The sequence below is a fragment of the Dipodomys merriami genome, unplaced genomic scaffold (genome assembly GCF_024711535.1).
Source record: "Dipodomys merriami isolate MVZ:Mamm:240054 unplaced genomic scaffold, mDipMer1.0.p SCAF_62, whole genome shotgun sequence".
Lineage (NCBI taxonomy): Eukaryota > Metazoa > Chordata > Mammalia > Rodentia > Heteromyidae > Dipodomys > Dipodomys merriami.
The window spans coordinates 5,353,698-5,374,180 of NW_027206202.1; the positions used below are offsets into that span (position 1 = coordinate 5,353,698).

The window sequence follows — 20,483 nt, forward strand, 5'->3', positions numbered from 1 at the left end:
TTTCGTAGTCCAGTGAGGGCAGCAGCCTGACTTCAGTACTTTTCCTAGATCTCCTCCATCCGACTACCACAAGCCCAGCAGCAGTCAACTCTGCTTCCACGCCTGGACCATGCCCAAAGTTGACATGGCCGCCGTGTGGCTTCACGTCGCGGCACCGCGCCCGGAGCCGTGCGTCATCGCAGCCGGCTGGAGACCCGACTCCATTCCCACAGTCAAGATGGCGTCCGGAACGGCTTCAGCGCGGGGCGGGCGGCGCTGGGAGGCGGTCACGTGAGCAGCCCAGCTGGGCCGTCCGCGCGCGCGCGCCCCTCCGGCCGCCGCTCCGCCTGTTCGCTCCCGGGCCGGCTCGGCGTTCCGAGGTGTGTGGAGGAGGAGGAGCGGCGAGCCTTCCCCTCCCCACTTCCCCGGGCCCGGGTGAGCGCGCGGGGCGGCGGGATGTGGCGGCGGCCGTGGCGGGGCCGCGGGCCGGGCGGCCGAGCACGGTGATGAGCGTCGGTAGCCGCCGCCATGTCCAAGGTAACGGCGCCGGGGCCCGGGCCGCCGGTGGCGGCGGGCGGGAAGGAGAAGCGCTCGTTCAGCAAGCGGCTGTTCCGGAGCGGCCGCGCGGGCGGCGGCGGCGGCGGCGGCGGCGGGGCGGGGGGCCCCGGGCCGGCCGCGCCCTCTTCGGCGCGCTCGGTCGGCAGCTTCATGAGCCGCGTCCTCAAGACGCTGTCGACGCTGTCGCACCTGAGCTCCGAGGGCGCCGGCCCCGAGCGCGGCGGCCTCCGCAGCTGCTTCCCGCCCTCCGCCGCCGCCGCCGCGCCCGCGCCGCCGCCGCCCTGCCCGCCGCCGCCGCCCGCCGCGCCCGCCGCGCCGCCCGCTTGCGCCTCGGAGCCCGTGCCCGGCGTGGCGGGGCTCCGCAACCACGGCAACACGTGCTTCATGAACGCCACGCTGCAGTGCCTCAGCAACACCGAGCTGTTCGCCGAGTACCTGGCGCTCGGCCAGTACCGCGCGGGCCGCCCGGAGCCCGAAGCCCAGCCCGAGCCCCAGCCTCCCGCCGCCGGCCGCGGCGGCCAGGGCCAAGGCGAGGTCACCGAGCAGCTGGCGCACCTGGTGCGGGCTCTTTGGACCCTAGAGTACACCCCGCAGCACAGCCGCGACTTCAAGGTGAGCCCCCCCCCCCCCCCGATCTGCCCCGCCCGAGCTTCCCGTCCGTCCTGGATCTCGCCCGTTGCCTCGGATGCGCCCCGAGACGCCCGGGCCTTGGGCGTGGGGATGCTGGCTAGCCCTGACTATTGGAGGAGGCGCCTTCTCTCCGTTCCCCTGCCCGTCCGTGCATCCATGCATGCACGCATGCATGCGTGGTTCCGTGCATCTGTGCATGCACGCGTGGCTCCATCCACGCAGCCATCCCTCCCTCCCTCCTTCCTCTCCCTCCCTCCCCCTCAATTATTGAGCGTCTGTTTGCATCCTTTCCCCAGTCCGCGGATAAGCATCTGGGAGGGGTGTGGCAGAGAGCAAGACACCCTGCCTGCGTGGAACTTGCCGTCGGGATCTGGGTTCAAATCCTGGGTTCTGTTACTTAGTAGCGGTGGAACCCAGGGCAAGTTTACTCAGCCTCCCAGTGTCCTTTACTCCATCTGCTGCCTGCTTCATAGCAAACAAGTGGATATGTTAAAAGTCGCCTGGTTTTGACTGTTTTCTGCTTTGCTGATGGACACTTTGCTTTAGGGTCCAATCTGATAGGCAAGGCATCTCTCTAATAGTGCCTGGTACAATGAGCATTTATTGCCATTTTACTTTTTTCTTTATTTAGCACTTGAGGAAAGGGAGCAGGTATATCAGCCGTACTTTAAAGCAAGCAAAACCTGCTGATGGCACTCATGTGCTGCTGGCTGGCCTCTTTAAATTGAAGAATGGCTGCATTGGTGTAGCTGCAAGGGTTTGAGAGGGTGAGGTTGGAGGTGGGGCCTAGATGGTTGAAGAGCCTTTTGGCTGCACCACGGAATTAGGCCAGAAACAAAAAGCGGTTGTAGATTGCACAGGTGAGATGTGGATGTGGTATTAGGATAAAGTCACATGGTGAGAAATCACTTCCTTTCTGGTCCTTTTCTATCCTGATCATGCCCAGTAGAATCTCAGCCTGATGTTCTCCTCCTCCTCCTAGCACCTCTTGCTCATCCCTACACCCCCATTTATAAACAAAGGGAAAGCAGGCTTCCTGGGTAGAGAGGCTTGGGTAGGCAACAGTAACTAAATTTAATAAGCTCTGTGCTTATTGAGTTTGTTTCTTCATTTGTCTTCTATTTATAGCAAGTGGTACTGGCTTTCCATTGGTGTTCTCAAGTTTCTTTGTAGAATACATTTATTGAACAGATGATTGGATTGCAGGATCAGTGGTCTAGCAGAGGAATGCAAGTGCTCTAGTTCCTTCCTCTTCGCTCTGAGGGATACTGCCAGTGAACAGCACCCCCTCCTTGGAATAGTTTTTCCTTGTATTTTGTGTACTCAAGAAGAAAGCAAATGGCAGCTGTTTCATCCTGAAAGTTGAATGGAAATTCTGTGTGTGTGTGTATGTATGTATGTATCAATGTATGTGTGTGTGTGTGTGTATGTGTGTGTGTGTTTGTACTCAGGGTCTGGGCAATGTGCCTTAGCTTTTTTGCTTAAGGCTGGTGCTCTACCACTTGAGCCATGGCTTCACTTTTGCTTTTTTTTGTGGTTAATTGGCGATAAGAATCTCACTGACTTTCCTGGTTGGGCTGGCTTTGAACCTTGATCCTCAAATCTCAGCCTACTGAGTAATTAGGATTACAGATATGAGCCACAAGTGCTCAGCTGGACTAAAATTCCTGACTGAAATAAGGACTGGAGAAAAGGAGACTCAGGTCAGAGATCACAAAGTAAGAAAATAGAAGAGTGGCAACTTGCTGGTTATGAAAGTCTTCTTCTGTTCCCCCTTCTCCCCCCCCCCTTTCTCCTCCCTGCCTTCTTTACTATGGTTGAGAGAAGCCACAGCAGTTGCAAACTTTTCAAGGCCAAAGCTCTGTTAAGTTCAGTTTTCTACTCTTTCACAATGTGAAAGGCAGTTTCTACAGCATCTTAATATAGTCACAAGATGGTGTTCATGTTTCAAGCCATTAAACTGTGGGCAGAAATGGGTTTATAGTTCTACAGGGCAGGGCTGATTGATAGGCATGTTTGGCAAAGTTGAATAGATTCTTAGAGGTCAATTGCATTGCTTTTTATGACGGGTCCACATTTTTGTCCATTAAGCCATGAACAAAAATGGGTCAATGTGTTTTAGAAGTGCAGATACTTTATAGTTATACTTTGGCAAAGTTGAAACAATTCTTAGAGGCCTTGTTTCTTAATATAATCTTCTGAGCCGTTAGTAGTTGTCACCAACATCCATCCATCCATCCATCCATCCATCCATCCATCTATCCATCCATCCTACTCTGTGGGTTAGGGATGTAGTCACACAAGAGAAAGACTCTGAGACTGACTGACCACTAGGAGTGTGGAGTTAGCTTGAACAGTGAGTGAGAGATGGGTGGTCCTGTACAATTCTATGTTTCTACCCTAATGTCCCTTGCAGTTTCTGCTCTCTTGTTCTCCTGCTTGTCACCTCATGGTTGCCTGCTGATGGCATCTGAGGCACCTTGCATTCTACCCAGGAGGGCAGATGTCATTAGGGACATAAAGTACTCCCAGAGGCCTCTGAGCAGGCCCTGCTTCCATCCATGACAACTGGCTGCCACCGAGGTAGGAAGGGGGTGTTTCAGGTTCCTACCTTAGTAGAGGGCATAAGTAAAGGAGGGTCTGGCCTGTTATGCATACCACTGAAGTGCCTCCCCTGCCTTGTGCCAGGCACTGGGTCTTGGGGAAGACACTGTAACCGCTGTGAACAGTGGTATCTAGGAGGACTTGGCACGTTCCCTTAGACAGTGCATATTGAACTTTATGTGCACACAACTCACATTCATAATTCACATGGGGATCTTGTTACAAAGCAGATTTGGATTTAGAAGAGCTGGAGTGGGGCCTCCATGTCTGCATTTCTAGCAAGTTCCCTGGGTGATATGCTGCTGGCCCAAGAACCATACTTTGAACATCAGAGAGAGGAAATGCTTAAGTAGCACTCTGAGGGATGAATAGGAGTCTGCTAGGCCAAGGGGTGATGGGGTGATGTGTGAAAGATATTTTGGGGAGACAGACACTGAGTGGCTGGCTATGCATGGAGAGCTGTGGGGGTACCGAGCACCTGGGGGAAGGGAAAGCTTTGGAGGCTGCTTGGACTTTGTCCTCTGGAACTTAAGAATCTAGAGCTGATTTCTAAGTAGGAAGAGTGGTAGGATTTTTTTGCTTTTTTTTTCAGCCCATTAGATAAGCCTAATGGCATTACGAAGGACACTGTGTGTGTGTGCATGCGTGCGTGCATGCGTGTGTATTTAATTTACAAAAGTGTTTTAAATTGGATGGATGTTATACTGAGCACAAAGAAGGTTAATGGTGGACCTGTAGCCTACCATGCCTTCTGGTGGCAGATCTGTATTCATAATTTATACCCGTACCCCTCACATTCAGCCTCAGAGTCCTGCTCAGTTCACAGCTCCAGGCAGCTACCCTTGTTGCTGGCGTTGACAGAGGATAGAAAGTCGATTGGCCATCTCTGGTTTGATCATGTTAAGACTTAGCTACCGGTACTTCTCCACAGAAGCTTTGCAATTAGGTTCCTTCTTGATGTCTGATCACGGTGATACGGACTAGGTAGATGGCTGTTAAAGTTGGGTTTTCACTTCCCAGAAATCCAATGAGATGAGTGCCCCAATTGTGAGTGACCACCCATATCCTTTCTCTTTTATGCAGCTATTTCCTGTTGTCTTAGAGCCTGGATTCTCAGCCAGGGTACTTTTGTACCTCTCCACCCACTCCCCCCTGACTCCTAGGACATTTGTCTGTCTGGAGGCAGATGCTGTCACAGCTGAGGTGGGGGATGCTCCTGGCATCTAGTACGTAGGTTCTGGGGTGCACCTTCATGTCACTCCACGTGCAGGACAGGAAAGGACTCAGGCTGAGAAGGTGCTGGGCGAATGTTGGAGTCCTCCACAGGGCAGGCCTGCTGGCCCAGCTGCTAGCTGTCATTACCTTGTCATTTGACCTCTTTGGGTATTCTCAGCAGCACTCAGGTAAAACTTGGACTTGACCCTTGTATCAGCCACTTTTTTGGTAAAACAGTGAAAATCAAATCATTTCGGTATTTGAGAGTCATCATGCTTTTTTAAGGGGACATCCACTTACTGCTTTAACTTGCATGGGAGTGTGGGTGCTCAAGGTTCTTACAAGTACCCTTTGATTTTTAGTACTCAGTTAGTTGCCCTTTTGCAGAAAGTAGAAAAGAATGGGCAGGCATCTTTCAAGCAAGAAAGGCAAGTTTTATAGCCATGGTTTGTACATCATGCTCCCCCCAAACAGCTAGATTGGAGTGGTCTACAGACAAAAGAACTGTGGTGGCTCCGTCCAAGTTTGCAGGGAAATGAAAATTAACGGACGAGCCGGGCACTGGTGGCTCATGCCTGTCATCCTAGCTACTCAGGAAGCTGAGATCTGAGGATCACAGTTCAAGCCAGCCTGGGCAGGAAAGTCTGTGAGACTCTATCTCCAGTAAACCACCAGAAAACCAGAAGAGGCTCTGTGGCTGAAGTGGTAGAGCGCTCGCCTTGAGCTGAAGAGCTGAGGGATAACTATCCATCCAAGAGTTCAAGCCCTATGATCAACCCCCCCCCCCAAAAAAAAAGTAACAGATGAATATAATTTTGTCTCCCATATATTTTTCCCCCCAGTATTGTTACTTTATTTCTGTGATGGCTTCAAGCACAGAAGAATAACAAATATTAGTTGTGAAGAATAGCTCATGATGAAAGATTCTGCTTGTTCAGTCTCACACCCACTTGTGCTTGGGGACTGCGGATCTACACTGAATTCTCCTGATTTGCCTGACAGCCTTTTGCAGATTGTCATTTCCTAGTGTTCCCTACAAAGTTTGTGACTTCAGGCTTTCCCCTGAATTCACTTGGGACATAGGGAACAAAATGAAACATCTAAGTTTGTGATCGCTCATAGCATAGAATAGAAGGTTTTCCTCTTATTAGTCCCTGTTGGTGAAATGCAAACTTGCATTTTAGTAGAATTCTAGATCTCTGAAGGAGGGAGATTTAGATGGAGACCTGGATTTGTTCTTTTAGACCCTGGCCCTTCCAGATGACCAGCCGAGGCTCCCAGGTTAGAGATGAGGCCTGTGGAGGCTGAGGGTGCACAGCCAGACTCCTGCCAGGCAGCACACACCATTAAGCCCGGGGTGGCCCTACCAGCACAGGCACGAGCACTGGAAGGACAGGTCTCAGCAGAACACTTTCTCAGCAGAGTGGACATGCTGAGACGTGCAGCATTTTCCCTAAGACTGGTGCCGAGTTGTAGTGGAAGTAAGGTCGTCTGCTGCCAGCCGCACATGCACGTCCACGGCTGCCCATGTCCTCAGGCTCAGGCACTCTGAGGCCTGCCTTAAAAGCAGTCCTTTCCCACCATGTGAATGCAGTCTCGTAACCAGCTTAGTAATAGGATGGTAAAACGGAGGAGGTGTGTGAAAGTACTACTTGAGGATAAAACAACAGGGTGGTTACAAGGGCTCCAGGATCACTCAGGCTTTCATTGATTTGTGCTGCTGTAACAGAATATCATACACTGGCTCATTTACAAAGAAGAGAAACTTGTTTGTCACAGTTCTGGAGCTAGGAAGTTCAAGGGAACTCACACCTGGGGAGGGCCTCCTTGCTTCCTTATCCCATAGTAGGAGATGGAAAGACAGGAGGGTGGTGGTGGTCACAGAGGAGGCTGGAAGTGGAGGGAGGGGTGTAAGACAGAGGGGGCTGGACCCAGACCTTGACTGGGAACCCATTCAGGTGAGAACTGCCCCAATCTGCACCTGCCCTTTTGACCTGCCAGCTCTTCCAGATCTCATCCCTTGCAGGGCTAGGTTTCCAGCAAGTGAACTTTGGGAGATGTGATGATCACGACACTTGCAGGACATTTACTGCTCAGGGAATGTGGGGAAAGGAGCTGGGTTAGACACCAGTTGGGAGTGGAAGATTAGTATGAGTTAGACGACAGGACATGGTTCGTAGCCGCAGAGCACTCTGTTTGGGAGGAGGCTGTTTTGGGCTCTGATGCCAAGTTCAGTGCCAGTTGAGGAGGGCAAGGTGTGAGTAGGTTCTAACATTTACTCCACTGTTGTTTCATTCACCACTAGCTGTTAAGCTTCGCCAAACTCCATCCTCCCTTTATATCATGCTGGTTGTTGGCTCTCCCTAGGAGACAATGACATGGTAATTGTAGAAATGAGAAAAGGCTATGTGGCTTATGCTGCCCCGGAGGAATAACCAATAAACACTGACAAATAGGAAATTAAAAATTACAAGAGCTAGGAAGGAAAAGAAGCACATGGGAAAATAACAGCTGTGATGGGGAGGTAAGTGAGTGCAGAAAGTTCTGGGCTGGAAGGAGGAGGAGGGCTGGGTTTAAGTCTGATAGGTCTTGAGGAGCCAGGAGAGTGGGCCAGATGGAGCTTGAAGGGGGGTGGCCAGGCAGGAAGTACCAGGTTGTGTTGGCTTGGTAGGACAGGCTAAGGACCTCGGGGCTTGTTCTGAGAGCAGAGGTCCGGCTTTTAAAGGCAGTTCAGGCAGTCTGTTCAATGGTCTCAACAGTCCAGCGATTGTAGTGCTGTCGCTTCCTCGAGGAGAAGCAAAGGATTTGGGGGATGAGGAGTGTAGGTCCAATTGTGGTAAGTAGGGTAAGGGGTCCCGAGCTCAGATGTTCGATCCTGGCCATAAAGAAATGGGGAGTTGTCAGCCTGCCGATGCATTGAAAGCCAGGAGATTCAGACTTGGAGTGGGATTTGAAGATAAATAAGGCTCAGATGGTTGAGAGCATTCCACGATGCTGAGGAAACAGAGCAAACACACAGACCTGGCATGGCATGGCGTAGGGCCAGAGAGCCTTGACTTGCAGCAGGGAGTCTTGGCCTTGGCAGTATTTCGGATGTTTAGCAGAAACCTTGGCCTTTATCCACTAGATGTGCTATTATTTTGTTCCTCCCTGCATCCTGATAGCCAGAATGGCTCCCAGGGCACAGAATTGCCACTGCTGAGGGGAGAAGAGGAAACTAGGGTGGATTCTGGGGAGAGGAATGCAAGGGGTCTGTCACCACAGCCTGGAAGTCCCAGTCCCAGTGCCCATTCACTTCAGTTGTGCAGAGGCTGATTTGTGAAACCACTGGGTTAGGAAAGTGGTCTAGTGGTTAGCACTGTAAATCACATGGAGGATGAGGTAAATGCAAGGGGAGCATTGCCAGGTAGGAGGGGAAGGGGAGAAGGGTTGTGTGGTAAGAAACAGCCTCCATCAGGTGGGGGAGAAGGGGTTGAGGGAGGTGGGCAGGGGAAGGGAAGCCTCTGGAGCACGAAGGGAGGAAGCCACACGTTGAATCTGACTGTGAGGCAGCTAGGTGGTGGGAGTGAGCCCTCACTCCATAAAAGGGACTTTCGAAGCTGGGGTTGTAGCTCATCAATAGAACACTTGCTTAGTATGTATATGGTTCTAGGTTCAGTCCTCAGCACTGGAACATGCATGCAACCATACACCTATGCATGGGAATCTTTAACAGTTAGAAATACAGTGTGAGGCAGGACATGTTGTCTGGTTGGTTGTTAGAAGCCGGAAGAAGTTTCTGGGGAAGGAAAGGGAAGACAAGAATCAGAGAACTACAAAGGGGCAGGTAGGGAGGCAGGAGGAAAGCAAACCAGGAAGGTAGACTACGTTGGACATCTAAATTTCCTTATGCTGGACTTTGTGCTCTTAGCCCTGAACACAGAGCTGCAGAATTGTCAGTTTGTGCAGCCAAGGTTGGTGTTTACTCAGGGCACGAGGATGTAACCTCACAGACTCACTGAGCACATCTGTGCTGGTCCCACACCAGTTACAAGGTGTGCTGCTAACACAAATGAGCTGGGTGCTGGTGGCTCACGCCTGTAATCATAACTACTTAGGAGGCTGAGATGTGAGGATTGTGGTTCAAATCCAGCCCAGACAGGTAAGTTCATGAGACTCTATCTCCAGTGAACCACCAGAAAACTGGAAGTGGAGCTGTGGCTCAAAGTGGTAGAGCTCAAGTCTTGAGTGAAAAAGCTAAGAGATACCACCCAGGCCCTGAGTTCAAGCCCCATGAGCAGCACCCCCCCCCAAAACAACAAAAGTTTCACTCAAAAAGAGTGATGTTGAGAGCAGTAGGAATAAAGCCAGGCTCAGGAAGATCAGTATATGGTGTTTTTTGTTTGTTTTTGTTGGTTGTGGGGCTAGAACTCAGGGCCCAGGTATGCTGTCTTGAGCTCTTTCACTCAAGACTTGTGCTCTACCACATTGAGCCACAGTGCCACTTCTGGTTTTCTGGTGGTTAATTGGAGATAGCGTCTCACAGACTTCCTGCTCAGGCTGGCTTTGAAGCTTGATCCTCAGATCTCAGTCTCTGGAGTAGCTAGGATTACAGGTGTGAGCCACCAGTGCCCAGCTCAGTAGATAGGTTAATCCTCTCATGTTAGTTCATTGGTGGGTGAGTTGGCATGGGATATATTTGGAAGCTTAGGGTAGGTTTTTTGTTTTTTGTTTTTTTTTTTAAGCTTCAACTCAGTACCTGGATGTTGTCTCTGAGTTTTGTGCTCAAGGTCAGCATTCTACCACTTGAACCACACCTCTATTGCCTTTTTGGTAGTTAATTGGAGTCTCATGGGCTTTCCTATGGAGGCTGGCTTCAGACTGTGAGCATCAGATCTCAGCCTCCTGAGTAGCTAGGATTACAAGTGTGAGCTCTTCCTTAGGGTAGAATTTTTACTAGAGATATCTGTTTATTCTAAATTCCCAAATCTAAGGTTAAAAAAAAAATCTTTCCAGAGCTGAGCATGGTGGCATTCACCTGTTTAGCACATGAGAGGTCCAGGTAGAAGGATGGTAAGTTTAGGGTCAGCCTGGGCTGACTTTCATTCCACACAGCAACATATATTAGGAGTAAATCTGCTATTGGGACTTGACCTAGTTTGCACATGTGCAAAGACAGAGCTTCAGCTTGAGCTCAGGTAGCCTGGTGTAGTACCTGCTCTGGGTCTCCTGCTCATGTTGCACTCAAGGAACCCCCCTGGTGTATTGTTTGTACTTCCTACCCACGGTTGCTGTGGTCCTGACCACTCTGGATACTGGTGTTTGTTGTTGTTATTGTTTGTTTGCCAGTCCTGGGGCTTGAACGCAGGGCCCTGGGCACTGTCCCTGAGCTTCTTTTGCTCAAGGCTAGCACTCTGCTACTTGAGCCCCAGCTCACTTCTGGCTTTTTCTCTGTAGGTGTTACTGAGGAATCAGACCCAGGGCTTCATGCATGCTAGGCAAGAACTCTACCACTAAACCACATTCCCAGGCCCTTGGATTATGGTTTGCACTGCAGCTTAGAAAACATTTTTCTATGTTTCTAAGTAGTTTTCATAATACTGTTTAGTGAAGGATCATTGGTGAATGGTCCTTCGGTGCATTTTCCCCTTAAGTGTCATGTCTGCTGCTTTTTTTTTTTGTTGTTGTTGCTGTTTTCATTTTGTTTTGAGACAAGATGTGGCTTTGTAACCAGACTGGCCTCGAACTCATCATTGTCCTGCCTAAGCTTACCTGATGGGATTACCACCATACCTGGCTTTGTTGTGTTGTTTTTAGGACAGATGTCTAGATATAGCTTCAGAGCAGCAAAAGCTCACAGACAGCTTTTCCACTTAGTGTTTTCCTTTTCCTTTCAAAAATAAGAAATTCTAAAATTTATTGTGCTGTTAGTTTTAAATGGTACATGTTGGGTTATCAACCCATTATAGAATGAATTGGAGTTTATAATTCAAATTTGTTTAAATTTAAATTTGTTTATATCCATTCTTTGTCCATTTATCTATTAGCATTTAATATATCTTTTATGTACTAAAATATTTACAATGGTCACCATGTTAACATTTTTTTAGTGTACAAGCCAGTGGCATTCAGTACATTCAAGTGTTGCACAACCATCTCCATTGTGCATTTCAAGGACTTCTTTTTTTGGTGGTACTGGGGTTAGAACTCCAGCCCTTGAGCTTGTTAGGCAGGCTTTCTACTGCTTGAGTCATACCTTTAGGCCATCCCCCCCCCCCCCCCCCGCATGTTTTAATTATTTTTCAAATAGCGTCTTGCTTTTTTGCCTGAGTAGACCTGGACTGTGATGCTCCTCTACGTATCCTGCATAGCTGGGATGACAGGTGCATATCACTACATTGGCATTTATTGGTTGTGATGGGGGGGAGGTCTCAAACTTTTTGTGTGATTGGGCCTTGAACCTGATCCTCCCAGTCTCTGACTCTTGAGTAGCTAGGAATTACAGATATGAACCACCAAGCCTAGCTTCAAGGGCTTTTTCATGATCCCAACCAGATGATCCCCTCCTTAGTAACTCTTCTACTTTCTGTCTCTGAACTAGCCTACAGAATTCTTTTGATTCTGGCTTTTTTCATATAATCTACTGTTTGCAAGGTTCAGTTACATTGTAGCATGTGTCAGAATTTCATTTCTTGTTTTGGATGAATAATATTCTGTTGCATGGGTATACAACACATTTTGTTTATTTTTTCATCTTCTACTAGATGTTTGGCTCCCCTGTAGAGTGATGTTGGTGTTCTCCTGAAATTATGGCAGGGTTCCCACTTGAGCTCCGGTCTGTTGTGCAGGTTTGTGTCTTCCCTAATGCCAGTACCACGTTGTAGTTGTGTAGTGAACTTGAAAACCAAGATATGACTCCTCCAACTTTTATCTTTTCAAGATCATTTTGGCTTCAGAGTCTCTTGATACTCTAATGGGTGAGGAATGTCCAGCCCGAGGGCCACATGAGGCCTGAGAAATCATTTGGAACAAGACAGGACAGTGTGATGCTTTTTGTTGGCTGCCAGAGATGCATTTGCCTGTGTTAATAATTTTGTATGGCTGTAATAATGTTGTAAATATTCAAATGATCCTTGGCAGGAGGAAGGAGCTCTATCCTTGCCTGTATTTAAAGAATTTTCTAGCTAAAAAAGTACCTTTAGGATTTTTTTTTTTTTGCCCATCCTGGGGCTCGAACTCCAGACCTGTATGTGTTCTTGCTCAGTTTCTTTTGCTCATGGCTGACACTTGCTTTCAGTTTGAGCTACAGCTCCACTTTCAGCCTTTTGCCTATTATTTGGAGATAAGAGTCTTGGATTTGTCTGCTAGGAGTAGTTTCGAACCTTGATCCTTAGATCTCAGCCTCCTGCATAGCTAGGATTACAAGTACAAGCTACTGGCGCCCATCTTTACTTGACTATTTTGCTCAAGCCTGGTGCTCTACCAGTTGAGTCACAGGTCTACTTCCTGTATTTTATTTTTGAGATAGTCTTGCTAATTTTGTCCAAGATGGCCAGGAACTCTTGGTCCTTCTGCTTCTGCCTCTCTAGTAGTTGTGATTACAGGCCCGTACCAGCGTACCAGGCTAGTTGCCTCTCCCTCCTTCTCTACTGTGGATTGAAGTCAGGGACTTTTTGCTTACTAGGCTGGTGCTCTTATCATTTGAGGAGTACCCTTGACTTTTTGTTTTTATTACTATTTTGAATATTTCTGCCTCTTTTTTTTTTTTTTTACTGGACTGCTTTGAACTGTAAGACCCCTATTTACCCTTTCTGCATAGTGGGGATGATAGAAGTGTACCTCTGCACCAGTTATTTTATTAGGTGAGATGAGGTCTTGTGAACTTTTTGCCTGATTGGATTCTATCCTTTGAATTTCAGCTTTCCAGGTAGCTAGGACTAGAGGCATGAGCCACTATGCCTCACAAGCTTTTATTTTTTGATTTTTTTCTTGTGTTCATACAGGGACTTGAACACAGGGCCTTGCTCTCTTGCTTGGCTTTTCTGCTCAAAACTGGTGGTCTACCTCTTGAGCCACACCTCCACTTCCTTGTTTCTTGGTCTTAGAAGAGAAGCCTTCAGATTTTTACCTTTGAGTATGATGTTAGAAGTGATCTTTCTATATATATATATGGCTGTATATTTTAGGGAGCTTCCCTTTATTTCTAGTTTGGGGGAGGGAGAGAGAGAAGGGGGAAGAGAGAGGGAGGGAGAGAGTGTGTTATGATTGAGTTTTGTCTAAGGCTTTTTTTTCTGTGTCATTTAAGATGATCATGCCCCCTACTTCATTCATACTGTGGAATATATTACATTACTCACGTGTGTGTGTGTGTGTGTGTGTGTGTGTGTGTGTGTGTGTGTGTGTGTGTGTGTGTGTGTCCGTGTGTCCTGGGGCTTGAACTCAGGCCTGGAAGCTGTTACATTACTCGTGTGTGTGTGTGTGTGTGTGTGTGAAGCTGTTACATTACTCGTGTGTGTGTGTGTGTGTGTGTGTGTGTGTGTGTGTGTGTGTGTGTGTGTGTGTGTGTGTGTGTGTGTGTGTGTGTGTGTGTGTGTGTGTGTGTGTGTGTGTGTGTGTGTTGGTCCTGGGGCTTGAACTCAGGCCTGGAAGCTGTCCCTGAGCTTCAATGATAGTGCTCTGTCACACTTGAGCCACAGCTTCACTTGTAGTTTTTTGGGTAGTTCATTGGAGATAAGCGTCTCATGGCCTTTCTTGCCCCGTCTGGCTTTGAATTTGAATCCTGATCCTCAGCTCTCAGGCTCCCGAGTAGCTAGGACCACAGATATAAGCCACCCTGGCCTCACTGTTTGATTTTTATATGCCAAACCTCCTTTCACTCCAGGAATAGATCCCGTTTTATATGCTATTACAAGCCTACCCATCCCTCTCTTCCAACTTTTCCCTACAGGGCCTCCTTCTCTTCCCTCTTTCGCAGTAGCTCTTCATGCAGTTTGTATGTGTGTAAGGTAACAATTTCTTTAATACACATGGTAATTACTTTCCTTTGTTTCTTCTTGATTTTAGATTGGTATCTTTTAATATTATAGAATGTTTTATATTTTTAGCCTGCTCCTTTCCTTTCCTGCTTTTATCACATAGTTGAAAAAGTGACCCCTGCATGTAGGATAAAGTTTCTATTTTTTTTTTTCCTTCTCCCTTAGGTGTCTTCTATTGTGTTCTAAAACACTTTAACCTCCCTAGTTACTTGCTTTGACTGTGGTGCTGTATACAGGGCTGTTTATTAGAGGCTTGCTGGTTCCTGTCCAGAGCAGTGTGGCCAATGGGTTGGAGCTTGGGTGGGGAGCCAGGCTGCCTGTGCCCTAACCCTGCTGCACCATTTCTTTGTGGCGTCTGGGTATCTGCTTCCTGAGGCTGTGTGAAAGAATGCAGAGCTCTGGCACAATTAGTGCTCAGTGAGTGTCAGCTGGTGTTGCTTCTGCTCCCTGGCCTCTGTGTTTCCAGCCTGATGATGTGTCTCTAAGTTTTGTATTCTGTCTTCTCAGCTCTTCCATTGGTTCCACATACTGGTTTTTTTTTTTTCTTCTTCTTCTTTTTTCTTTTGCTAGTCTTGAAAAGTTCTCAAAACTTTTGTTAGGTTTGAAAGAACCCAAAGTAATCCTGTGTGAATTTGAATGTTAAGTGTCTACCTTAAATTGGGACAGTCACCATGTCTCCTGAATGCCTGTGATAGAATCAGTGGCGCTCAAGAACATAAAGTAGCAAAGTTACAGTGAGAAAGCACGGACCTACTGAGAGCCAAGGAAGAAATGGAAAGTTATTAAAGAACTCCCTGTCCTCACAGAGGATAACAGGGTTGGGCGCAGTTATTCATACATTCTTCCACAGATCAGATAATCCCCATGTTGAAGGAATGGGTTGAAAGCAGAAAACCTCCCTCTCAGAGGCAGGAGGATTCAGTTTCCTGAACCCACTGTTTGCCTTCCCAGTTGGTGTGAAGGAGGTGCCCGCTGGTGTTGGATCTACACCAAAGAGGCCACAGCAAGGACAGGTTGTGGAGCAGCCTGTGATAAATGTGGATATGGACCTGCTTTGTGTAGGTTACCCCTCACTTGAGGACTTGGGTCACTCCTGGGCTTTAAGCTTTCATAGAGTAGGGGGCCTCTGTATAGGATTTTGTGAACAAATCAAATCAGGTGGGATGAGCCCCTCCCCCTGATGGTATTTATTGTCACTGTCTCAGGACCATTTAAACAGTTACATGATGTTGTGAAGGGGAGTGGCATTTCCCAGCAAGGATCAAGTGGGATTCAGTTCCTTTTCCTCTCCCATTCCTTGCTCCTTGTTCTGATTTCTGAACATAGGGGAACTGTACACTGGAAGCAGAATTGACCGTGATTGACAGTTTCTGGATGTGTAAAAATGAATAGGGAAGAGATGAGCGTAACATTTTTTTTCCCTCCCCAGTAATGGGATTGGAATTCAGGACCTCACACTACATAGGCAAGTGTTCTATCTCTAAGCCATTTTTCAGACAGGGTCTCTTGCTAGTGATCCTTCTGTCTATGCTTGCTGCTTCACTGAGATGGCAGGCATGAACTACCACACCTGGCTTGTTCATTCAGAAAATGGGTCACTTTTTCCCTGGACTGACCTTGAACTGCCATTTGTGTATCTTCACTCCCCAGTAGCTGGGGATTATAGGTGTGTACCCCCATGCCCCACCCTAACATTATTTCTTGATGCAATGTGTCTTGGGGTGGCATGCTTCAAGATAGGGAAAACAAAATGGAAAATGGTTCGGAGGTGAATGTAGGAGTTCAGTTTTGGACATGTCATATATTATGTGCGCATAATCTTAGGCAAACTTTTGTTAAAACTGTGGTAATTGAGTGCTCCATTTTTGCTGCTGTGCTAGGTGACTTACTGTAGAGGGGAGCTAACTGCTAGGTCTTAGGCACAGTTGTACTGAAGATGCTGGGCTTCAGTTTTACATCTTCAGTTTAACTGCACTTTGTTATTGTTGTGAGGCTTGATGGATTTTTCCTGTCCGGGTCTGTACAATTGTCATAGTGAAGGATCCTCAATGGGGCAGTGTTCTCTGTTTGTGTAGTTCCCCACAGCTGTTTCCTATAGTAAAGACTGGAAAACAATGACCTCAGAGTTTCCACAGAGAAAAACCCTTTTATATACAGTAGGGCAAAGAAATCATTCCAAATTGAGTAAACTTCTGTCCTCTGTTGTCTCTTCCTTCACAACTATTCTTGTTTGCTCTGCTAATTAATGCCTCACTGGCTGCTTGTCAGATGACTTTGAATCTGTTAACAAACAACATTTTTGCAGCACATTGGACTATCTTGTCTTTCACTACATGGTGATGGTGGCTATTTGGAAACCATTGTTGCATGCCAGTTCCTAGAGGAATTGGCCACTCACCCAACATCTGCTGCTGCTTCCCTTGAGTGATAACAAACAGCACCCACAAACAAACAGCTTGAGCTGGCTATAGAAGACTTCTCAGCCCTGGTCAGAAAATGCCTTTGTGGAGGTTGGCTTCTAAAAGGAACTTTGAGGCTTCTCAAAGCAATCACTGCAGTTCTTGACTTTAACTCCTGGCTTTCTTCTGATGTTTAAGAGCAAGGCAGAGCCATCTGATTTGCAGGGAACTTAAGAAATAGCAGTCCTCAGAATCATGACAATTCTGTTTATTTGGATGGAGTCAGATTGTTTTACAGAGGGGACTCGTGTGCAGTTAAGTTTAATCTTTACAACGGTCCAGTGGGAGGCACTGTCTGCTCCGTTTATCCCATTTGGGTAATGGGACTCAGTGTTAGGTGGGTGGCAGAGCTAGGAACACCACCCTGCAGGTTTTAGTGGGTGAGAAGGTGGAGGTAAAGGTTTAGTGTAGAACTAGAGCCTGGGAAGCGTGGGCATTGTGCATAATCATGCTCGTCTCACCTGTGTCCTCACTGGAGGACCCCCTCCCCCTTGCAAAGATACAAGACCCAGAGAAGGACAGTGATAGATGGCAGCTGCAGCTTCTACCTCTGGCTCTATGGCTAGCTTTTCCGCACCAAACGCCCTGCTATCCGTTATAGGACGGTGTTGCTCTCTAGGTTCCCCAGTGAACTGCACATTTCCATGTTTGAGCCTGTCTCCAGCACTTTTTTGTGTGTGTATGTGCCTATTCTGGGGCTTGAACTCAGGCCCTGGGTGCTGTTCCTGACCTATATTTTTGTTTTTTGGCTCAAGGCTGATGCTCTACCCCTTGAGCCACAGCTTTTCTGGCTATTTGGTAGTTAATTGAAGATAATAGTCTCATTGATTTTTTTTTTCCCCCTGCTTGGACTGGTGTGGAGCCATGATCCTTAGATGTCAGCTTCCTGAGTAGCTAGGATTGTAGATGTCAGCCAGCAGTGCCCAGCTTCTCCAACACTTTGATAAGAGGTATGTTGAGTTTGTGAATGCCTCAAAACATAGCATATACTCTGGTATAGGATACATGGAGATCTTCAGTTAACATGAAACCCCCCCTAGTTGCCATGTGAAAAAGGGCCTGGGTCTGACTTGGGCTGACACAGCCACCAGCAGTGTGTACTACAGTCTGGAGAGGGGACTGTGCTGGCCTGCTCAGACTGCACCCTGGAGGTGTAGTCCTCACTGTGGGACCCTAGGGAACTAGGGACTAACTTCATCCTCTCTAGAGTTGGTGGTGGTATGGTAGGGAAGAGAGAGGAGGGGGTCCCCTGGAAGGACTGTCTTTCTGTAGAGGTGAGAACATTTACACTGAGGGTCAGCATTTGATGGCTCTGTGCACATAATCCCAGTTCCTGTTCTGGTTCTCAGTGTGTCTGTTAAAAAATAATAGAGCCTTCTAGCCCCTCTCTCTAGTTCAACTCTGCCTCTTCTAGTTGGTTAATGTTCCTAAAGTTCATCTGTAATTACATTATTTCTTTTTGAAACATTGCCATTGCTTTTCTTTTTTTTTTTTTAATTGTATTTTATTTTATTTGAGAACATACTGTACAGAGGGGCTACAATTACATGGGCAGGATAATGCATACATTTCTTACCAAGCATTGCAGCCTCCTCCTCTGTTTACCCTTCACTTCCCTTCCCCGCCTCCCCCCTCCCCCCACCCAATTTTACCCCCCCCCCCCACACCGACATTGTAAAGCTGGTTTTGACATGACATTTTGTACTTCTCATTGTTGCAACAGGTCCACCTGAATCCTTAAACGACTTGTTTGTCCCCATCTCCTCCACATGTTATACTGACATCAAATATAGTGAAAGCGGGGGTTACACTGTGGGGGAGGGACATACAAAGCAACAAAGAAATAATCTTATAAATGCATTAGAAACACATGCATGAAAGAAACGAAAACATTAAAATACATATTTAAGGGTTCATTTTCCTAACATCACATTATCTGACCTTTTCCGCTTGACTCATACCTATACTAGATATTGCAAATAAGGGAAACCATGGGACCTATGCTTCTTTGGGCCTGGCTTACTTCACTTAATATAATTTTTTCCAAACCTTTCCATTTCCTAACAAATGGGGAAATGTCATTCTTTCTGATGGAGGCATAGAATTCCATTGTGTATATATACCACATTTTCTTGATCCATTCATCTACTGAGGGGCATCTGGGTTGGTTCCATATCTTAGCTATGGTAAATAATGCTGCAATAAACATAGTTGTGCTGGTAGCTTTAGTGTGGTCTTGTTTGTAAACATTTGGGTAAATGCCCAAAAGTGGGATTGCTGGATCATAGGGGAGATCTATGTGAAGTCTTTTGAGGAACCTCCATACTGCTTTCCAAAGTGGTTGAACAAGTTTACATTCCCACCAACAATGAAGTAAGGTTCCTTTCTGTCCACATCCCCTCCAGCATCTGTTGTTGTTAGAGTTCTTGATTTTTGCTGTTCTAACTGGAGTGAGGTGATATCTCAATGTTGTTTTGATTTGCATTTCTTTTATGGCTAGGGATGTTGAACATTTCTTCATGTGTCTATTGGCCATCCTTCTTTCTTCTTCAGAGAAGCTTCTCTTTAAGTCTTTCGCCCACTTATTTATTGGGCAGTTGTTTCTTTGAGGATTTGTTGTTGGGTGGTTTAATTTTTTGAGTTCCAAGTATATTTTAGATATGAGACCCTTGTCCGTTGTATGGCTAGTAAAGATCTTCTCCCAATCGGTGGGCTTTCTATTGATCTTGCCAGCTATGTCATTTGCCCTGCAGAAGCTCTGCAATCTTATGCAGTCCCATTTGTCCAACCTTTCTTTGATTTGTTGTGCTTCCGGGTCTCTATTCAGAAAATTTTGACCTGAGCCAAGGAGACCTAGGGTTTCTCCTATTCCATCCTGTAATGTTTTCAGAGTGTGCTTTTCTTTTTATATACAAAGAATGGAATAATGCTTCAAAGTAAGAGTATTTCCAGAATAGTTTGGATCCCCTCATAAAATCTAGTCAAAAACGTTGTAGGTCTGCTGTAAGGTATCATATTCAAAGTCAAGAGAGTATACACTCTGTGTGTGTGTGTGTGTGTGTGTGTGTGTGTGTGTGTGTGTGTGTGTGTGCGCACAAAGAAATCTAGTACATCGTCTATTAATCTGGGTTCTGCCTAGGGAAACAGTTACATCTGTACTGAGCATGTTTCCTGTTAACTATTCTCTAAACACAGTAGTATATTAGCTATTGACAGTGCGTTGTATTATCGTAAGTAACCTAGAGATAATTTATGGTTATATGCAAACTGCTGTATTATATAAGTGATCTGAGCATCTGAGATTGTGGTATCTGCAGGGTTGTGGAAACAGTCTCCAGAGGGTGTTCTCTGTGTATGTTTCTCTCTTCCCTCTCCCTCTGTCCTCCTCCCCCATACTCCTCCCCCTCCTTGTCTTCCTGCCCCTTCCCCCTTCTTCCACTCCCAAGATTAACAGCCACTTTACCACAGAGAGAAATGCCACTGCCAGGCGTACCACTGGACTCTGTGCTGAGTTCCTGGTCCAAGCCATCTTCCTTTATTTCCACTTTCAGGAAATGGACAACCCTGTGCTAGTGTCATTCTTCCTAGGGCAAAGCCTTTCTTCACCTCCGAGCCCCTGGCCATCCAGAATGGCCTGCAGAGATCCCTGGGAGAAGGGAAGGAGGAAGGAAGGAAGGAAGGGTGGCTCTTCTTTCTCCCTAACACATGTTTCTGTCATGTTGGCAGCTGTCAGTTTTTCCTAGAGGTTGGTTTGGGCTTTGAGTTTAGCATTACTTTAGTATTACTATAAGGCAGAACACTTTGGTTTAGGACTGTATAGATAGATCTGTCAGGTTTTTGCTTTATCAACATTGACGTTTTAAAATGGTATATTTTTTAAGGTGTATGATTTGATACTTTAAAAGCATTTGTAATGTTCCATGGTAGAAGTATATAATGATTTCCTAGCTATTTAGATGGGTTTTCCCATTTTTATGTTTCAACTTCTGTTTCAGATTATTACACTTCCCTTTTGATGACTCTC

The 20,483-nt window shown here is 47.0% G+C and overlaps 1 protein-coding gene across 2 annotated transcripts in view; it reads left to right on the forward strand.

The window, feature by feature from the left end:
* Positions 1 to 316: 316 nt before the first annotated feature.
* Usp31 (ubiquitin specific peptidase 31) overlaps positions 317 to 20,483 on the forward strand; it is a 60,619-nt gene continuing 40,452 nt past the window's right edge. For both annotated transcript variants that reach the window (XM_070004345.1, XM_070004346.1), the window contains exon 1: positions 317 to 1,149. In XM_070004345.1, coding sequence (XP_069860446.1) covers positions 508 to 1,149 — 642 coding nt within the window. In that variant the 5' untranslated portion in view covers positions 317 to 507. The remainder of the gene's footprint in view (positions 1,150 to 20,483) is intronic.